Source organism: Vitis riparia, chromosome 9 (genome assembly GCF_004353265.1).
Source record: "Vitis riparia cultivar Riparia Gloire de Montpellier isolate 1030 chromosome 9, EGFV_Vit.rip_1.0, whole genome shotgun sequence".
Taxonomy (NCBI): domain Eukaryota; kingdom Viridiplantae; phylum Streptophyta; class Magnoliopsida; order Vitales; family Vitaceae; genus Vitis; species Vitis riparia.
This window is the reverse complement of record NC_048439.1, coordinates 3559616-3578959: the sequence shown is the minus strand read 5'-3', so window position 1 is coordinate 3578959 and position 19344 is coordinate 3559616. Positions and strand designations below refer to the sequence as shown.

Genomic DNA, 19344 nt, shown 5'->3' with positions numbered 1-19344 from the left:
TCGGGTAGCTGCTTTCTAATTGTCGGCACTGTGCCATGCAGGTTCGACTCGGCCCACCACTCCAATATGCCTGCAAAAAAGAACACTGCCTCATCCAGTGCAGCTGGGTAAGGTGGGAAAGGCGGTCAGACAATCATGAGTTTCGAACACCCTAATCCAGGGAAGCTTACTGAGCTTCTCAATGAGCGGGAATTCCACGAACACTTCTTCATCCCAAATGGCGTCTCTGTTCAGTTAGTGGAAAGAGATCCAACGTCCACAGAGAAGGCTGCACACAACACCATTTTCTTTAGCAAGGAGTAGTTCAATGTTGGGCTCAGTTTTTCTCTTCTGTCCATTTTCAAGCAGTTCTTGCACTATACCCAGATTCTTCTAGCCCATATCCATCCTAATATCGTCCGGGTGTTAATGGGGTACAGCATCTTGAACATGTTCTTCCATATGGACCTCTTCCTACTAGAGGTCCTCTTCGTCTACACCATCAAAAAGGGCAAAAAGGACATTTTCAGCATGTTCACCCATATCCCATCCCTCCAGTTGGTGACGGGCCTTCCTAACTCGAACAAAGGAGGGGCCAAGGGACATGTACTGGTCCGGGGATCATGGGCCGGCTTGATAGAGCATCCAAAAAGGGATTTCCACCTTAACTGTTCATTAAAGATTCTAGGTAGGGATGGTTCTGAGTGTCTGTCCCCTTACTATTTTTTGTTGAGTTAATGCCACTTGGTCGCTAATATTTTATGTTTCGTCGGTGTAGGTAAGGATAAGAGGGGTCGTCTGGTCGAGTGGGTGGAGGAGGCTTTGTTCATTCGTCTAAACAAGTTGTTCGAGATCACTGCCAGCGAAAGAAACCATCAGACGCTTATCTCTATCCGGAACCTGCTTGCGGTTATCCGAGAGCCCCAACCGTACGTCCTTCCCATCATTCCTAGGAGGTTGCCAAAGGTTGTGGTGCCCGAAGAGCACTTCATCTTGAAGGATCTTCCTTTTTACAAAGAGGCATGTGAGGCAAACGCCAAGGCTCGTCAGGAACGTCTTGAGCAACGGGAGAAGAAAAAACAGGAGGGGAAATTAAGGAGAACACCGAACGAGAAGGGTCGGTGTGGACCCGCATTTTTCACGTGCGTCCCCACTCGATCGGCAAGACTCGCTTTTTATTTATGAAAAAATATTTAGTTTTGGAAAAGTTGGAGCTACCACTTATTTTATTTTTATTTAAAGGGAAAATAAAACAAGAAAGAAAAACCCTAAAATGTGACTCCATAATTTTTGGAAAAAGCATGTCTTTGAAAAAACTCGAGTCTAAGACTGGGGATCAGGTTACTTATTGGGAAGGTACCTCTAGGAGGTAGCACCCCTCTAAGCCCTAAAAAGGTCTTTACTAACTAAATTGGGGAAATGAGGCAATTAATTGATTAATTGTAGATACTTAAGTAAGGTAGGTGATTTCAGAAAGTAGCATGCTAAATAAGGATATCAATCACAATAAAGGAGAGTTAGGGTGCGTACCTGAACCACTTCTTAAGCACTATCACAAAACATCAATTGTTAATTCAGAAATATGACACACGACATGCATTTTATCAAGGATGATCAAACAAGCATCAAGACAATCAAGTATGACATCAAACAAGGGCAATGACATGCATATTCATGAAATTTTGGGAACGTACCTGGATAGCATATATAACTCCTAATGCGCTTCCTCAGGACATGGGGGTTAGATAAATAATAATAAATAATAAATCCTAGCATGCTTATCTAATTAATTAGCAAAAATTATCACAATACGGAATAATTAATTATCATACATATCTTGTATACAATTCCTAAAAAGAAAAATGTAAATATAATTACAATAAATTGTAGGGTGGTAGCAAAAATAAATTTTGAAAAAGATTTTCTTATGTAGGGATTTCACCAATTCCCCAAATTAATATACACGAATTTAGCCTAAAATTGTCCCATTTATTTGGGACCACAAGCTTTGATTCGCGTTTTGTTTAAAACCAAAATTTTTGTTGAAAATTGAGAAGGATGCAAACCGATTAAGATATGGTTGCATGTTATTTTTTAAATAGAAAAGAGATTTTGATTCTAGAGGCTTTAAATGAATTTTAAAAAATCTCTTAAAAGGGTTTTTTTTTTTTTTTTTTTTTTTTGAGAAAAAGAGTTTTGTTTTAAAATAAAGGAAATTAATTTTTAAAATAACAAAAATAGAAAACAAAATATCAATCAAAACAAAAGGAAACAAAGATCACGAAATAAAGATTTTAGGAAATCTTGTCAATTAAAGTGGTAAGAGTAAAGGCCAACCTTCATGGGTTTCTAGTGGCCTTAAAAAAAAATTTGATCAACAATCACTAAGGCAACAAATTTATAACTTCCTAATCAAATAAACTAACAAAATTATCATCCAAAAACTAACATTTAGATTTTAAGAAACACATGAATAACTAGAATTAAACTAATTAGAATTAAAAATGTAAACTTTTCCTCACAAGATCAATTAAACTAAAGAATTAAGATCGATAACACGTTCAAATTAAAAATAAACTAGAATTTAAATTAATCGGAATTAAAAATATAAACTTTACCTTACGAGACCAATTAAACTAATAGATTTAAGATCAATAACTCATTCAAATTAAAAATAAACTAGAATTTAAACTAATCAGAATTAAAAATATAAACTTTACCTTACAAGACCAATTAAACTAATAGATTTAAGATCAATAACTCATTCAAATTAAAAATAAACTAAAATTTAAAAATAAACTAGAATTCAAACTAATCGGAATTAAAAATATAAACATTACCTTACAAGTCCAATTAAACTAATAGGTTTAAGATCAATAACTCATTCAAATTAAAAATAAACTAGAATTTAAACTAATCGGAATTAAAAATATAAACTTTACCTTACAAGACCAATTAAAATAATAGATTTAAGATCAATAACTCATTCAAATTAAAAATAAATTAGAATTCAAACTAATCGTAATTAAAAATATAAACTTTACCTTACGAGTCCAATTAAACTAATAGATTTAAGATCAATAACTCATTCAAATTAAAAATAAACTAGAATTCAAATTAATCGGAATTAAAAATATAAACTTTACCTTACGAGACCAATTAAACTAATAGATTTAAGATCAATAACTCATTCAAATTAAAAATAAACTAGAATTTAAACTAATCGGAATTAAAAATATAAACTTTACCTTACGAGACCAATTAAACTAATATATTTAAGATCAATAACTCATTCAAATTAAAAATAAACTAGAATTTAAATTAATCGGAATTAAAAATATAAACATTACCTTACAAGTCCAATTAAACTAATAGATTTAAGATCAATAATTCATTCAAATTAAAAATAAACTAGAATTTAAACTAATCGGAATTAAAAATATAAACTTTACCTTACAAATCCAATTAAACTAATAGATTTAAGATCAATAACTCATTCAAATGAAAAATAAACTAAAATTTAAACTAATCGGAATTAAAAATATAAACTTTACCTTACAAGTCCAATTAAACTAATAGATTTAAGATCAATAACTCATTCGAATTAAAAATAAACTAGAATTTAAACTAATCGAAATTAAAAATATAAACTTTACCTTACGAGACCAATTAAACTAATAAATTTAAGATCAATAACTCATTCAAAATAAACTAAAATTAAACTAAAAATATAAACTTTATTTAAACTTTCATGTAGATTAAAATAAACTAGCATAGAACTAATGAATTGCAATCATAAAAGAGAGACATTTAATCTAAGAAAAATAAAAGATTGTTCGAAATCGAGATTTAAAAGAATTTATCACAAACAATTAATTAAACCAATCAACTAAAACCCAAACTAAAAAGAAATAATGTATCAAAAATCCAAAAAACTAACCTGTATTGTATCGGAAAAATACTTTCTTGATGTGTCGAAATGGCAGCCCAATTAGTCCTTCAAGTCCTCTACCGCTCCCCTAAAAAACTCTTGCATGTGTTGATCTCCCCTCAAAGAAAAAGTCTCTTTTTTAAAAGTCCCACCATCTGGATGTCCTTCTTCTATTCCTTTTTTGTCCCATTTATATGGCAACCTATCTTTTTCATGGAATATTTTATTTCCTTTTGGGATATGTACGTGGATATATGGAAAGTGATGTTTTAATTACAAAGTGGTATTTTAACTTTTATGGAAAGTGTTTTTCTATTTTATATACATCATAATTCAAAAAAAAAAATATTAACAAACATTTTTAAGGGTAATAATAATAATAATAACTTATCAAATTGGTATAAACAAATATATATATATATATATATATATATATATATATATATATATATATATATATAAATTAAAAAAACTTAACTTACCAAAAAATATATTAAAAGCACTTTAAGAAAATGACCAAATAAAATAAAATAAAATACAAAATAACTTACTAAAAAAATTTATTAACGTATATATTAGTAAAAACATTTAATAGTAATAATAATAGTAATCATAAAAAGAGATAAGATAATTGATCATATACAATCTTGTAAAAACAAATAAATAGATAACAATAAACAAATAGCTAAACAAATATAATAAATAAATAACTAAATAAATAAATAGATAAATGAATAAGAAATCAAGCTCATGCAAGTGTTAAGAAATACAAATCATGCGAACGATGCAAGTCATACTTAAGAAATACAAATCATGCGAACGATGCAAGTCATACAGGAGTTATCTAAAAGGTAACATATGTGGGCCAGGATGCCTAAGTGGACCTAGCAAACCAAAGTGGCCTAGATGTGCCTAAATGAGCTTAGGTGAGTCTAAGTGGGTTAAAGTGGACCTAAGTGAGCTTAAGTGAATCTAAGTGGGTCAAGGTGGACCTAAGTGGGTCAAAGTGGACCTAAGTGGGCTAGGTGTACCTAAGTGGGCCTAGAGTGAGACTAGGTGGACCTAACTAAGTCTAACCTGAAGTGCACTTAACTGAAGCCTAATTTAAACTTGAAGGGTAGCCAAGGTCATAATGTGGAGCTGGGTAAACCCCTCAACTAAAGTCTCCGAGGTGGCTCAAGAAAGGTAAGTAGCATGAGTAGCTATGGGCTACCAAGAGATTACTGTAAAGTATTGGTAATGGACTTTAAAACATGTGCTAAATGGACAAAATTGAGGGTCCACATTCAGGCCTCATCGTCTGCAGCCTGTCTTCCAACTAAGAAGAAGAAGAATAGGCCCAGCGTAAAAACGACCAAGGCTTCGACTCTGGTTCCTGAATCTCCGACTACCTCTACTCCTTCCGCGTCCAATTCAGCGGATAGCTCCATCCAAGCTTCCGAGGGTGACTCCGATTCCCTGAGGCTCGATCCAAGCGATTCGGGGACTTACCATTTCGAGCCCGAGCCAGAGCCTATAGCCCTTAGATTTATAGACGAACCGGAAGCAGAGAAAGACATGTCAGTTGATCTGAGGACCAATTTTAAGGAGAGGCACCACAAATGACTCCATGAGGCTATCGATATGGTTCCTCCTCCAACCAAAAAGGCTTGCCAGAAGGGGGCTCGAGAGGAGCCTGGGAGAGAGGTCCCTCTAATGCCAGTGCCCCCACCAGATACTGTGGGGCCTAGCAGCGCACCTGCTGTTGAGAAAGAGGTCGGCCCGACTCTAGGTGGGGCCTCTGGTGGTGGTGCTCCTGTTGAGGAGGTTTTAGACCAAAAAGACACTCATGCATCCGCTCTTCCTCCAAGTTGGGATGAAATGATGGATATACTGAAGCGCGTGTCATGCTTTACAGATGCTGAGCCGCCTTCCACCAAGATGTCAGATTTCTTTCCTCTTACCAAGCAAATATCGGTGAATTTAGGTGGCAACCTTCTTGTCTTTGTCTCAGCCCGACCTTCTTTTGGCACGCTCGAGTCTACCGTCTCTCGTATTCAGCAATTGTAGGACTGCACGGTGTAGGAGACTGTAGAAGTGGTAACTTCTTCTATTTTGCTATCTTTCCGGATAATGAACACCTCCCTAGTTGGCACTAACCCTGTTTCTGTTATTTCTTCTAGTTGGTGGGTGGCATCAGAAACATAGTGCGTCAACGCACACTGCTTTTTAAGTGGTTGGAGGTAACTGAGGCTATGCGGGCTTTCATCTCCCACCGCATGGGTGGTGGTGAGGAGCTGCGTGCAAGGTTGGAGCGAGTAGAGACTGATCTTGCTGTTGCTTAAAAAGCTATTGCGAAGGGAGTTGAGGCTCTAAAGCTGGCTAAGTAAGAGAGGGAAACGATCCGCATTAAGGTGGACAAAACTGAAGAAGGAGAGCGGAGTTGTGGAGGCCAAGCTCAAAAGGGTCGAACAGGAGATCTCCCAATTAAAGAGGGAGATAGAGGAGCTCCACGCTGGATTCACGACTTAGAAGAAAGAGATGGAGGAGCTACAGACAGGGTTTGCCGTTCAAAAAAATGAGTTGGAGGCTAGGTTCGTCGCTTAGAATAAGGAGCTGGAGAAGGAGTACCAAAAGCAAGTGGACGAAATGTACTTTTTTGGTTACTGTTGCTGCATGAAGAAGAATGACATTATGCATGACATTTTCTCTCTTCCTTCTGATGATGATGGTGAGATACTTGGGGGTTCTTTGTGATGAGACGACATTTTCTTTGTGCGATCCCTCCATATAGTTTTCTTTCTACCGTGCATGGTTTAGTTAATGATTTGTAAAGACAATTTTTATATTTATAATCATGAATACAATATTCCTTTACTTTTCTTTTGATATTCATTCATTTTTTCCTTTAATGATAGTATTGCTTTAGGTTAGATACATTCCACGGACGAAGTAAAGGAGTTCCGTCCAACTTATGCAAGTTATAAGCCTTACTTTCATTTGACTTTGAGACAATGTAAGGGCCCTCCGAGTTTGCTTGGAGCTTTCGGACTCCTTTTTTAGTTGTATTTTCAAAGACCTTTTTGAGGACGAGTATTCTGACCTTGAAGGTGCAAGGTCAGGCCTTACGATTGTAGTGGGCAATGGCTTTTTGTTAATAGGCAGCCATCCAGATGAATGCACTTTTCCTTACTTCGTCCGCCCAATCTAGGTGCTTTCCAAGTTCTTGGCTTTCGTCCCTTTGACCCTGCACAGCTGTCCGGGCTGTGGGCATGCCTATTTCCGTAGGGATGATTGCATCCATCCCATATGCTAGAGCGAAAGAAGTATTTCCTGTCAGTTGTCCAGGCGTTATTCGGTAGGCCTACAAGACGCCGAGCAACTCCTCCACCCACTTTCCTTTGGCTTGCTCTAGCATTTTCTTTAATGCGGATAATAGGGTTTTGTTCGTTGCTTTTGCTTACCCGTTGCTTTGGGGGTACTATGGCATAAAGCATAAGTTCTTGATTTTCAGCTCTGAATAAAAAGTCTTGAAGACAATACTATCAAACTATGGTCCGTTGTCAGCTATAATTGTTTAGGGAATACCGAACCGGTAGATGATGTTCTTCCAAACAAACTTCATGACATCTTTATCTTTGATGCTAGCATAAGCTTCTGCCTCTACCCATTTGCTGAAATAGTTAGTGGCTACGAGCAGGAATTTATTTTGAGCGGCTGCAACAAGCAAGGGTCCTACTATGTCCATCACCCACTGCGTGAATGGCTAGGGGCTCGTTATCAGGTTAAGCGTTTCGGATGTCATATGTGGGATGGGCTCGTATCTTTGGCACTTGTCACATTTCTTGATATAAGCTTCTGCGTCTCGCTTTATAGTGGGACAATAGTATCCCTACGAGTGGGCACGATGTGCTAAAGATCGGCTTCCTGAATGGTTGCCGCATACACCTTCATTCCATTCTGCTAGCATATATTGAGTTTCTGAATGGTCTAAGCACTTGAGTTACGGGCCTCCAAAAGATTGCTTGTAAAGGCAACCCTCAATCAGGGTGAAACGAGCAGCCTGCACCCGGATCTTATGTGCATGTTTGGATTTCTCAAACAAGGATCCTGTTCGGAGATACTCCTTTATTGTGCTTGTCCACTCTTTGTTTTCTTTGTTAGTGCTACAGACGGGCGACTCTACGATTGAGGGAGTGGTTTAGAGATGTATGGGCAGCAATATGGCTTCTCTTACAGGGAATGAAATAGCTATTCCTGCCAATGCATCAATCTGTACGTTATCCGCTCGGAGGATCTTCTCGATAACCCATTTGTGCAGTTGTTTCATGATGTCCTGCATTTTCATCAAGTATTGAGACATGCGCTCGTCTTTGGCTTCGTTTTCGGCTTCATTGTTAGATATAGGGAATCCGAGTCGGATGGGCTGCTCCAATTGTTCACCAGTCGGAGATCGTAGAAGGAGGCCTACCCCGGATCTTGAGGACCGGGAGACCCCATTGATTTGCAAGGTCCACCATTCCTTCTTGCTCGATTCCATGCCTTGGGCGGGTTGTTGGGGTACCTCAACTATGAAGTCAGCCATGACCTATCCTTTTATGGACAACCTGAGTTGGTATTCGATTCCTTACTCGCTCAACTCTATGGCCCATTTCAGCATTCTTTCTGATAGATCTGGTTTATGTAAGATACTTCGAATGGGCTGGTTGGTGAGCACGACTATCGGATGAGCTTGGAAATATGGGCAGAGTTTCTGAGTGGCGCTTCACAAGGCTAAGGTCGTTTACTCCATTTTTGAGTATCTGGTTTTCGCATCGGTCATTGCTCTGCTAATGTAGTAAATAGGTCTCTACTCTTTATGCGATAGGCAGTGAAATAAGACAACGTTGACCGCCCAATCAGACACTGCTAAGTACATGTACAATCGCTCGCCAGGCTGAGAGTTGCTTAGAATAGGCGGTTGTGTGAGGTAGTGCTTGATTTCTTCGAACGCGGACTAGAAGTTCTCTGTTTATCCTATTGCACCAGCTTCCCTCAACACTAGGAAGAAGAGCCTCATCTTGTCTGTGAATCAGGCTATAAAGCGTCCCAGGGCAATGGGTTTGTCGGTGAGGCGTTGCAACTCTTTTTTGCTTTTAGGGGCAGATGTCTCCATGACCGCCTTAACTTGATTTGGGCTAACTTCTATTCCCCTTTGGGTGACCATGAACCCCAAGAATTGCTTGTGTTTACACAGAAGGTGCATTTAGATGAATTGAGCTTCATGTCGTATTTTCTTAGTAAATGGAAAACTTCTTAGAAGTGTCGGGTATGCTCTTCTTTGGTTTTGCTTTTGACCACTATGTCATCAATGTATACTTCTACCGTGTGACTGATTAAAGGCTTGAAGATTTTAGTCATTAGCCTTTGGTAGGTGGCTCTAGCGTTCTTGAGCCCAAATGGCATGACTTTGTAGCAATAAAGTCTATGCGGCATTATAAAGGCAGTCTTTTCTTTGGGAAAGTTGGAGCCATAGGAATCTGGTGGTATCTGGAGAAGACATTCAGAAAAGAGAGCACCCATGTTCGATGATAGAGTCCACTATTTGGTTTATCCGTGGTAGTGGAAAGCTATCTTTGGGGCATGCGTTGTTGAAGTTAGTGTAATCAATGCACCTCGCCACTTTCCCTCCTTTTTGAGGACCACCACCATGTTTGCCAACCAGTCTGGATACTCAACTTCCCTAATAAACCTGGCTGCTAGTGACTTATCTACCTCATTTTAAATGATTTTCTGCCTATTCGAATGAAACTGTCAGACAGGTCTTGATGATGGCAAAACGTTAAGTCGATGGGAGGCAACTGATGGGTGGATTCCAGGCATGTCAGAGTGCGCCCATGTGAAAACATCTTTGTTTTGTTGAAGTGTTTCCTCGAGGCACCGCATCTTGTTTGGCTCTAAAAATGAGCTGGCTGCATAAGTAAAATGACCATCTTTCTCTAAGACTTGAATAGTTCGCAAAGGATCTGCTACCGAGAGATCTTTATCCACCAGGTACTATAATTTCTATTGGTTGGGCACGTTTGCTTAGAGGGGGGAGGGGGGGTTCGCAATCATTGCTGGGTCCGGCCTCCTGTGCTACTTAGTATCATTGACAGGCAGACAACTGGCTACCATAGAGATCAATCTATCCATCTTTGGTGAGGTAACTCACCATCTGATGATATGTGGAAGGGATGACTTTCATGTTGTACAACCAGGTGCGCCCTAAGATGGCATTAAAGATGGATAAGTTTTCTACCATTGAAAACTACACATTAAGGGTGAGTGGGCCCGCTTGGATCGACAACACGATGTCCCCAAGGGAGGTCGTTGAGGCCCCATTGAATCTTGACAATATCCACCCTGGGTTCTCTAGACTGGAGGGGATGAATCCCATTTGTTTGATTACCGATACTTACAAGAGGCCTGCCGAGTTGCCCGAGTCGACCAAAATCCATCTCACATTGAAATCACCTATTCCTAGCGTCAGAACAAGGGCATCTCGGTGTGGCTGCAATATCTGGATGGGGTCTACTGGGGGAAAGAAGATTACTCCATCTATTGGGTGAGCGCCTCCATTGGCTAGCCCAGGCAAGATTGAGCTAACATGTTTTCGGACCGAGGCGGTCCGCAGCAACCTTTGTCTCTTTCGCTTGGAGTTGTATTCTTCATTGAGGGGTCTGCCATGGATGTAGTTGATTATGGCCCTAGGAACAACGGGAGTTGAGGGTGCCGTGGAGACCTGATTTTGGGAAGTTTCTCCACTTTTAGCTCTTAAGTGGATGTACTGTTTTAGATGTCTCGCTTTAATGAGTTTTTCCACCCAATAATGAAAACTCCTGCACTGCTCTATGGTATGTACATGCTCTTTGTGATAAGCACACTTTCTGTTGTGATCTCTCTTGGTTGGGTCCATTTTTAGTGGTTCTGGCCACCTAAAGTCGGACAGCTCGCGGATCATAGGGAGAAGCTTTTCTTATGACACGGTGAAAGGGATGAGCACGAACTGGTCTAGCTGGCATTGCTTGCCTTGCCCCCTGCTAGGTAGCCTTCGTTGACTTGAGGGTTTAGGGCTCTTTACCACGTTGTTCCTCATTGACTGGCCAATAACTAGGATATGTTGTGTGGCTGTGTAGACATCATCTTCTAGCATAGAGTACTTGTTCGCACGTCGGAACAAATCATCCATAGTAGTGGGAGGTTTTTTGGCAAGAGATTCAAAGAATGACGTGCCTAAACATATGCTTCACTTAAAAATTTAGAGGACAACGTCCATGTTGTAGGACTCCACTTGTAGTATAGCTTGTCCAAATCGTTTCACAAACTCCCTTAAAGATTTATTTTCTTGCATTTTTATGTTTTGCAGGGTGCTAATATTCTGTTTATGTCATGTTGAGCACAGGTATTGCCCCACGAAAGCCTTTGATAGATCCTAAAAATTATCAACAGAATTCATGGGGAGCCAATGGAACCATGAGAGAGCTTGGCCTTAGAGGTTGGCGGGAAAAACCTTGCATAACAGTGCGTCATTCCCTATATCAAGAGTCATAAGTTGTCGGTAGTGCATGAGGTGATCAAATGGGTCATTGGATCCGTCATACACGGAAAATTTTGGCACGAGGAACCCTCTTGGGGGCTCGTAATTGATAATACGAGAGCTGAAAGGCATGGAGAGCATGTCATCCAATCACCTGCTGATGGAGTCGAAGGGGGGCTTTGCTTGCCACCTCTCTCCCGATTCGTTGTAGTGGTCGGTGTGAGGGATAGTCTTGTGCGATGGGTGTGACTGAGGGACTAGGATATGCCTCCTGGGCCGTGGTTGTACGCGGCCTATCTTTACTAGGTACTTGTGGCCCCTACATTGCGCGTATCATGTCAGATAACTAGGGCTTTCTATCTCGTTGCCTCTTTGATGAGACACGAGTGGAGTCCAAGTTTTCGTCTTACAGTATGCAATAGGTAGGTAGGGGTCCTTCATTACGCCATACACCGTGCACGTTAGGGGGGGGGGGGGGGGGATTCAGTGTTCCCAGGATACGTGGCCTCTTGGTTATGCCTGGAGTTTGTCCGGTGGCTCCTCGGCCGCTGGTCGCGGGGAGGGCCTGACAAAAAGACCTGAATCCTCAACACATCGTTTTCCTCCCTGAGTCTCCTTGTTTCCTAGAGCAGGGCTTGTACTTGTCGCTCACTTTCTTGCTATTGTCTTTCCATTCTTTCACGCCAGTCGAAATAACCTTCGTCACCCATGGCTGATGAACGAATCCTTGAGGGTGTGGACATCTTTGTTTATGTCGTTCCCACAGATGACGCCAATGTTGATGACGGATAACTGGAAGTAACGTGTCTTCTTGATGTCGTCGCCCAATCAACTGAGAGTGAGGCTTCTTTCTACTCTCCTGCAAAAGATGTTCGAACAGGTTGTCTGGACACACCCTCCGAAGCTCTAGTTAGATTGACAATTAGAGAGAATACCCCTTCTTGGGAACTCAAGAAGTGGACTGTCTTACTGCCCCTTTTTTTGAGCTATGGGAAGGCTTTTATAATGTCTGGAGCCTTGTCACATCTATACTGGGAAGGTCCTTTGACTTTCACAATCATGATGGCTGCACAGAGGGTGGTAGAACAATCATTATCCTTTAGGCGATCGATAGAGATCGTTGGTGGGGCGACCTGGCGTTTTGCTTGTCACCTCATTCTGCAGGCGACGCAATGCAGAGAGTAGTAGGTCGCCTGAAAGAACATGGGGATGTCCCATCGAGCGTGCTTTTGGTGGGGAGAAGAATGATTGCTCGCGAAAGCTGGTCAGGGATCCTGTTTGGAACGCATCATGCATTCTTGGAGGAGCACGAGGCAGCTGGCCATTGACTATTGGGGCCGGATTGGGTGTTCCTAGCTGATGGCACATGTCCGGACCGAGGCGAAGGGGTGCCATGTGTCCAATAGAAGGGTGCCTTGCGAGGTCAAGGCAATCTGCCACGTGTCCACCCAAGGGAGTCCTTACTAATTACTCCTAGTCAAATGGTGTGAAATGAGTACAAGACCAGGATGATCCCCATTGTGAAGATAGAATGGACTCCCAGTGTCTTCCATCGGTGACGATTCAGAGAATCCAATCACAGCTCGTGTATTGGATTGGTTGCCTTAAGCCATCAAACAAAAATGGAGATAAATGCAGAGATGAGCAGAAGCATAAAGTGCTCTGATACCATATTACAAATTCTGGATCAAAACAGAGTGTTGAGAAGAAAAACAGAGGAAAATATCTATCTCATTGATATTCAGATTTCTGTGCAGTCCGGGATACAAAAATGGTGACCTGTATATAGCTTGGAGTCTCACAACCACAACTAACTACTCCAGCTCATCAAATAACAGAAAAGAAACAATATCAACTTCTCAAATTAGCTCACATCCATAACATTTCTCATTCTTAGAGATAACACTCAGTGCATAAAAACCACAATTATGAAGTCTTGTTCATCCAACTACGAAGGGAACATGGTGGTTGGGAGGATAATGCACACACAGTGGGAGCTGAAGACAACAGAAAGTTGCATGTGATTGAGTAATTATAGGTAGTTGACATTTGCCGACCATTCAAGGCCAGCTGGACAGGACCCCATGTAAGATGACTGAATTAACTTGACAGGTTTAAAGATATTTGGCTCAAGTAATGATCTTTTGCGTATGTACCAAAGTTTAAAGGAAAATATCTGAACTCTAGGCCAGTTTTTGGCTATCAAAACCTAAATTAAGAATTATGATTTGGGCTCATATTTTCTGCCTTTTCCTGATAGATTTTTTTTCCTGAGAAAATGTCATCAAGAAATATAGAACAGGTTCACTTCTGGGCTGCAATGTACCTAGATTTTGTGGGTTCTGTTCAGATTAGGCCTGGTTTCTGGAAGTATATTTCCTGGAAACTCCATTCCAAAATTCTCCAGAAGCCAATGCAATGTTGTCTGGTAGATACCTTGAGATAAAGACTCTGTTCATGCCATTTTTGCAGTTCATATTTTTGAAACTTGCAGAAGTAATCTCATAAATATTCTTGGACATGGAAACATGGAAATGACATTATCACCTAGAATGAAATGGCATAATTAATGTAGTAGTCTTAGATCCTCACCATTTCCACCTGCTCAACTAAACAATAACGCACAACATGATTTCACAAATGTAGATCTGATCTGTTTCTTTTTATTATAATAGAGATGGTGACACAAGAAATTATGCTTGAGTTGCTATCTCAAAATAAATCGAATGCAAGTTTGAGCTACCATAGAAGTTGAGAATTAGTTCGAATAGTATTCCATCTTACCATTTTTCACTAATACAATTCAAGGATGAGAGAATTGCCTAATACAGCAGACCAACTTTATGCAAATTTGTCACATGAAAATGGGATAATTAATAACTGCAAATTTGAACTGGCAGCTAATGGTGTTCCATAACTATCTAACATGGGGAGCCATTTCATTTTCAAGATCCACTGCACAGCTTTTTAGGGAGTTGCTTGATCCCATTTTGTAGCTATCTATCCTCTGAGTTCTCATGGCACCCGCCTCTATCTCCAAACAATCCTTTAAGTCTGCCAGTACATGGCTCACGTCTGGCCTTTGGATTGCAGTTGATGGTACACATGCTAAGGCTATCTCCAGAGCTTTCCAGGCAGAATTGGTGTTGAAATCTCCTTGCAACCTTGGATCAACAATGTTCTGAATATCCCCTCTTTTAATCATAGGACTAATCCATTGAACTATGTGAATGTTCCCAGGGGTTATTATTGCAGGCTGGCCGGTTATCAGCTCCAACAAGACAATCCCAAAGCTATAAACATCGCTTCTTTTATTCAAATTTCCAGATGAGTAATACCTGAAAAGGGGTTATGAGAATAAAGAAGCAGTTGTGTAGAAATTCCAAGAAATATATATCAACACTTACTCAGGATCCAGGTATCCTGGGGTGCCTGCAGGGACAGTTGATACATGAGGGCCACTTTCAGTTGCAAGGTCTCTGGACAGCCCAAAATCAGCTATCTTAGCTTGCAGTTTTTCATTTAATAATATGTTGGAAGTCTTCAAATCTCTGTGGATTATTGGTGGCTTGCAACCATTGTGCAGATACTCCAGTCCTACAGTTCCAATAAGCCATCATTAACTTACTTTTAAGTAAGAAAATGATCAGAAAAAATTATTTTAAGGAAAATAGTAATGCAGCAAATCTGCTTACTGACCTTGTGCTGCATCAACTGCAATTTGAAGCTTCTCTTTCCAATACAAGACATCTGTATCTCTCTCTGCACCAAAAATTTATATATGCATCTCTGTTGTTAGGTTATGTCCCCAAACTTTTAGTGATCAAGTCTTAAGAACATAAAGATGGTGATACCTGATAACCTCTGTCTCAGGTTTCCATTAGACATATATTCATAAATGAGGGCCATGTTTGTACCATCATTGCAATACCCAACAAGGCGAACCAAGTTTTTATGATGGACTCTCATCAAGAGTTTTGCCTGCAATTCAAAATTGTTCAGTGGCATACTGGCATGTCCTATTACAATCACATCATCAGATGGATAGATTTTGAGAACCCTGGATGGACTGCCGTGTCTAACCTCAGCTCGAAATTCCTTGGGGCCTTGCATTGATGATTGCGAGCACAGCTTGACCGCGACTTGAGTGCCATCTACCAGAGTGCCTAGATGAACATTTCCAAATCCTCCTTGTCCAACGGTGGAACTGAAGTTGCGGGTAATAGTCACAAGCTCAGAGTTCCCTGACTTCAATGATCCTTCTCTGGTGACCATCTCCATAGCTAAGAAAATCATCATAATTGCAACAAGCAGAAATGTATCAACAAAAATGTATTTTCATGGGATTTTCATGAATTAGAAGTGAGTAATCTCTCAAATCCTCTCTTTTTTTTTCCCTTGATCTGAACCTCATATGAAATCAATGAGTTTGAAGTCCATTCAGACAGGTTCTATAACAAGGCCAGTAGTGGTCACACCTCTACAATGAAATGCAGAATGATACGAAATCTAAGGGAATGAAAGAAAGAAAATACCTGTCTTCTTTCCTTCTGAAGTTCCAAATGATACCAACAGCAATTTGAAGGAACAGGACCAGAACTGACATAATGGATGCGAGAACTGGAACAATGAAGTTCTTGTTCTGCTTTCCTTTGCATGAGACTGACACACAAAGATTTGGATTTTCTCCAAGACTTGCATAAACAGAACATGTTAAACATCAGCATAGCTGAACTGTTATAGGACTAATGATCTTTTCATCATATTATCAGAATTAGCTTTCAAAATACAAGTGAGTTCAAGTGTAAAGACCTAATTCTTGGATATGAAAATAAGCACACCTCAAGGACAATGTCCCATTCTGATACTTCTCCATAAGAGCCTGGGGAACTGAACCTGTCAAGTTGTTCCCTTCTAAATTACTGCAAACACAGCATCAAATACAATATTACCTGAATACCTTACAAGAAACCATACTTTGCGATACCAAAAGGTCAACTGATCACTCACAGGAATGTTAGAGATGGCAGTTCAGCTAAGAACTCTGGCACTGATACAGTCAAGTTATTGTAAGATAAATCCCTGAATCAATTTAAAATACAATTTTGGGATAAAGAACTCCATTAGATCATGTCCTTAATCTTCATTAATACTTACAGATTTTGTAATGATTTGAGATTGAAGAATGAAGGATGTATCTTTCCTGTCAAATTGCTATATGAGAGGTTCCTGTTTGCCAGTTAGAATAGTATAATTAGTAGATGTTTTGACATTTTCACTAAGTCCCTATACAGAAATGTTTTTCCAATGCCAAACTCACAATGATATTAAAGTGGGGAAACCGTTGTCGCTGCATTTCAGGCCATCCCATTGGTAATCCATTGGAAGACATGGATCTCCTTGCCAATTTCTCCTCACCATGTACACTGATTTAATCTGCTTGATAGCCTCAACTATAATTTCAAACAAGGAGAAACAACAATTGAACAGATTCTTGTAGGCACTTAAACCTGCTCAATAACTAAATCAGAACATACAACACAAAAGATAAGAACATACCATCATCTTGGTCAGTTGTTGATTGTGAGAATTCCTTTATCACATAAACTTCCAAGGCATTGATAATGGGGGGAAGAGCAGATTCATCCGTCTTCACTTGTGAAAATAAAAATCTACTTCCCCTTACAGAATTTGTGCTAAATATTGTGGTAGAGCTAAAGCGTTTGGGAGCCACAAGATCGCTCCATAAGTTGCCATTCAGCCAGATGGTAAATACTCTGGACTGGTTGCCCTGGAGTTGCAAAACCTCAGAAAAATGCATGTACAAATAAAATCTTTGAGAAGGATCATCAATAGCCAAGAAGAAGCTCAAGGGTTCACTTTCATTTTTAGGTGTTGCAGCAGTAGACATGACTATTCCTGGAAGTTTAAACGGATTGTCACTGTAGGCATAGCTTTCAAATCCTGCAGTTATGGATTCCCAAGAAGTACTGTTGTAGGAGTTCCAAATGCGGTCAAGAGCATCATCTTTGTACCTAAAAAGGTCCATTTTTATGAGAATTGTTCACAATATTGTAAATTTCAGTCAACAGGTCGTGTTAGAGATCTACTAAATTATGTGACTCACCTGACTTGCAATTTTTCTTGCTCTGAACCAAAGTCCCATCGGTTAAAGAGTAGCAGAGAACCTGATTCGGTTTTATTATAACTGGAACTACCAAGCTGTCTAAGCTCTAATGCAGATATGATATGAAGGGCGTCCCAGAACCATTGTTGACTAGACACGCATCGATGTAATCTGTTTTGGGGACATGTATGATTTCCTTCCTTACAGTTTGGTATGAATCGTTGAAGTTGATAGTGTCCCATTCATCAACACCCAGATAAAGTTTGAAGACTGGGAGTTGATTCTTGGAGTCATAGTTCCCATACATGAAGAAAGCTCTGATCAAATACTTATTACCCTTGCCTTTTTCTGGTTCTAGGGTGTAACAATTCCTGGCTCCTTCTGGGAAGCTTCTAACATTCATGAGCTGCTTTGAAGGATTTTCAGACCTGGAAACATTATAATTGATTCCACCGTCTGTGAAATCTGCATCAGAAGTATAAGGTATCTGGGTTTTATCATCAGTATAATATGAGCCTGGAGCTATCCCACAGTCGATGTTTATGAACCCTACAGAAATTCAAACTCATTCAGAGAGAGCAGCATACAAAATTTGGGGCTCATTACTCATAAGCCATGATGGTGGAAACTTGTACAGAGGAATTAAGTGTTACATAACTTACCTTGGGTGTCAGCAGCAAGTCTCCGGGGAGAAGGATGGTCGTGAGGGAAGGTTGAGGCAGTGTGATGGGGTTTTCCGGCAACCAATTCTGGGTTGTTGCCTGAGGAAATGATGGTGACCAGGACAAAGACGAGCCAAACCAGTGGTGGTCTACTGTCCATGCAGGTCTTTTCTGTGGAATGATGGTGTATGATGATTGATGATCAGAAGTTGGATAAGAAGTGAGAGGTGATCTTGGCCAAGTCTCGAAGTGTATGAAAGCCAGAGAAACAAGAGGAAGCATGCATACTGTGGAGCTTAACCAGTTTTGACTATGCCAAAGTCTTCTCCACAGAGCCCTCTAGTTGGTTTTTTCTTTCTATTTTTATTTTTTTATTTTTATATTTTAGTATTATAATTCCTTGTGATGAATTTTCTTTACAACAATTTGAAAAGAAATTTAACTTTTCATAATTATGAAAAGAAGAAATCAACCAACCCTTCTATTTTTATTTATTTATTTATTTTTACAAAATTTTAAAATTTTAATGACTAGTCATTAGTCAATATCACACTAACAATGAAATTGAATGATTCATCAAACTAACTGTGAGGGCTAGCAAGGTGAGGAAAAAACTTTTTTGGTACATTTTTTTTAATACTAAAATATTCAAATTATATTTGTCCATTATTATTATTTTTTTCTTTCTCTCTTTGTTGTTTTAATAGTATAGTAAGAAAAAAACAGTATGTTTATGATTAATGAAGGAATTGATGGATTGTGTTGTATTGTTTATCATTAATTCTTTTACGTGAAAAATAATTAAATAACTAAATTATATTTATTTTTTTTATTTTATCTATTAATTATTTTGATAATGTAATAAAAAATTTCATTTTTATAATATAATGCAAAATTTTAATATATCATTGACCAATTGCATATATTTTGACCTATTAAAATGAAAAAAAAATGATAATATTGGTAAAAATAAGAGGAAAAATTATAATTTTTTAATATTATTAGAAAATAAATATTTATATTTTTTATGTTATTTTATTTATTTTCAATTTGATAAGGAAATATTACATATAATATTCTTTTAAAAAAAGAATGAATACTAATTAGG

At 39.0% G+C, this 19344-nt stretch overlaps 2 protein-coding genes across 2 annotated transcripts; both read right to left on the bottom strand.

Moving 5' to 3' along the window:
- Nucleotides 1-14257: 14257 nt before the first annotated feature.
- Nucleotides 14258-15424, bottom strand: LOC117922322 (probable LRR receptor-like serine/threonine-protein kinase At1g51860). Its single transcript, XM_034840434.1, has 4 exons — nucleotides 15302-15424; nucleotides 15147-15209; nucleotides 14855-15044; nucleotides 14258-14785 (listed from the first exon to the last, which is right to left on the bottom strand). Exons 1-4 carry the CDS (start codon nucleotides 15414-15416, stop codon nucleotides 14365-14367), a joined length of 789 nt encoding a protein of 262 aa, XP_034696325.1. The 5' UTR covers nucleotides 15417-15424; the 3' UTR covers nucleotides 14258-14364.
- A 1737-nt stretch (nucleotides 15425-17161) lies between these two features.
- Nucleotides 17162-18396, bottom strand: LOC117922427 (putative leucine-rich repeat receptor-like serine/threonine-protein kinase At2g19230). The gene is made up of 5 exons (XM_034840565.1): nucleotides 18237-18396; nucleotides 17716-18123; nucleotides 17575-17635; nucleotides 17328-17482; nucleotides 17162-17238 (listed from the first exon to the last, which is right to left on the bottom strand). The coding sequence occupies exons 1-5, from the start codon at nucleotides 18394-18396 to the stop codon at nucleotides 17162-17164; spliced, it is 861 nt and encodes a 286-aa protein (XP_034696456.1).
- Nucleotides 18397-19344: the final 948 nt, after the last annotated feature.

Excerpts from the sequence above, each read along its gene's own strand:
- LOC117922322 (XM_034840434.1), bottom strand. The coding sequence starts at position 15,416 with ATGAGAGTCCATCATAAAAACTTGGTTCGCCTTGTTGGGTATTGCAAT. Across the intron at positions 15,210-15,301 it reads CCTGAGACAGAGGTTATCAG|AGAGAGATACAGATGTCTTG; the intron begins GTATCACCATCT and ends TTTTTGGTGCAG. Across the intron at positions 15,045-15,146 it reads TGCAGTTGATGCAGCACAAG|GACTGGAGTATCTGCACAAT; the intron begins GTCAGTAAGCAG and ends TTGGAACTGTAG.
- LOC117922427 (XM_034840565.1), bottom strand. The coding sequence starts at position 18,396 with ATGGACAGTAGACCACCACTGGTTTGGCTCGTCTTTGTCCTGGTCACC. Across the intron at positions 18,124-18,236 it reads ACTTGCTGCTGACACCCAAG|GGTTCATAAACATCGACTGT; the intron begins GTAAGTTATGTA and ends GAATTTCTGTAG. Across the intron at positions 17,483-17,574 it reads CAAGAAAAATTGCAAGTCAG|GTACAAAGATGATGCTCTTG; the intron begins GTGAGTCACATA and ends GGACCTTTTTAG.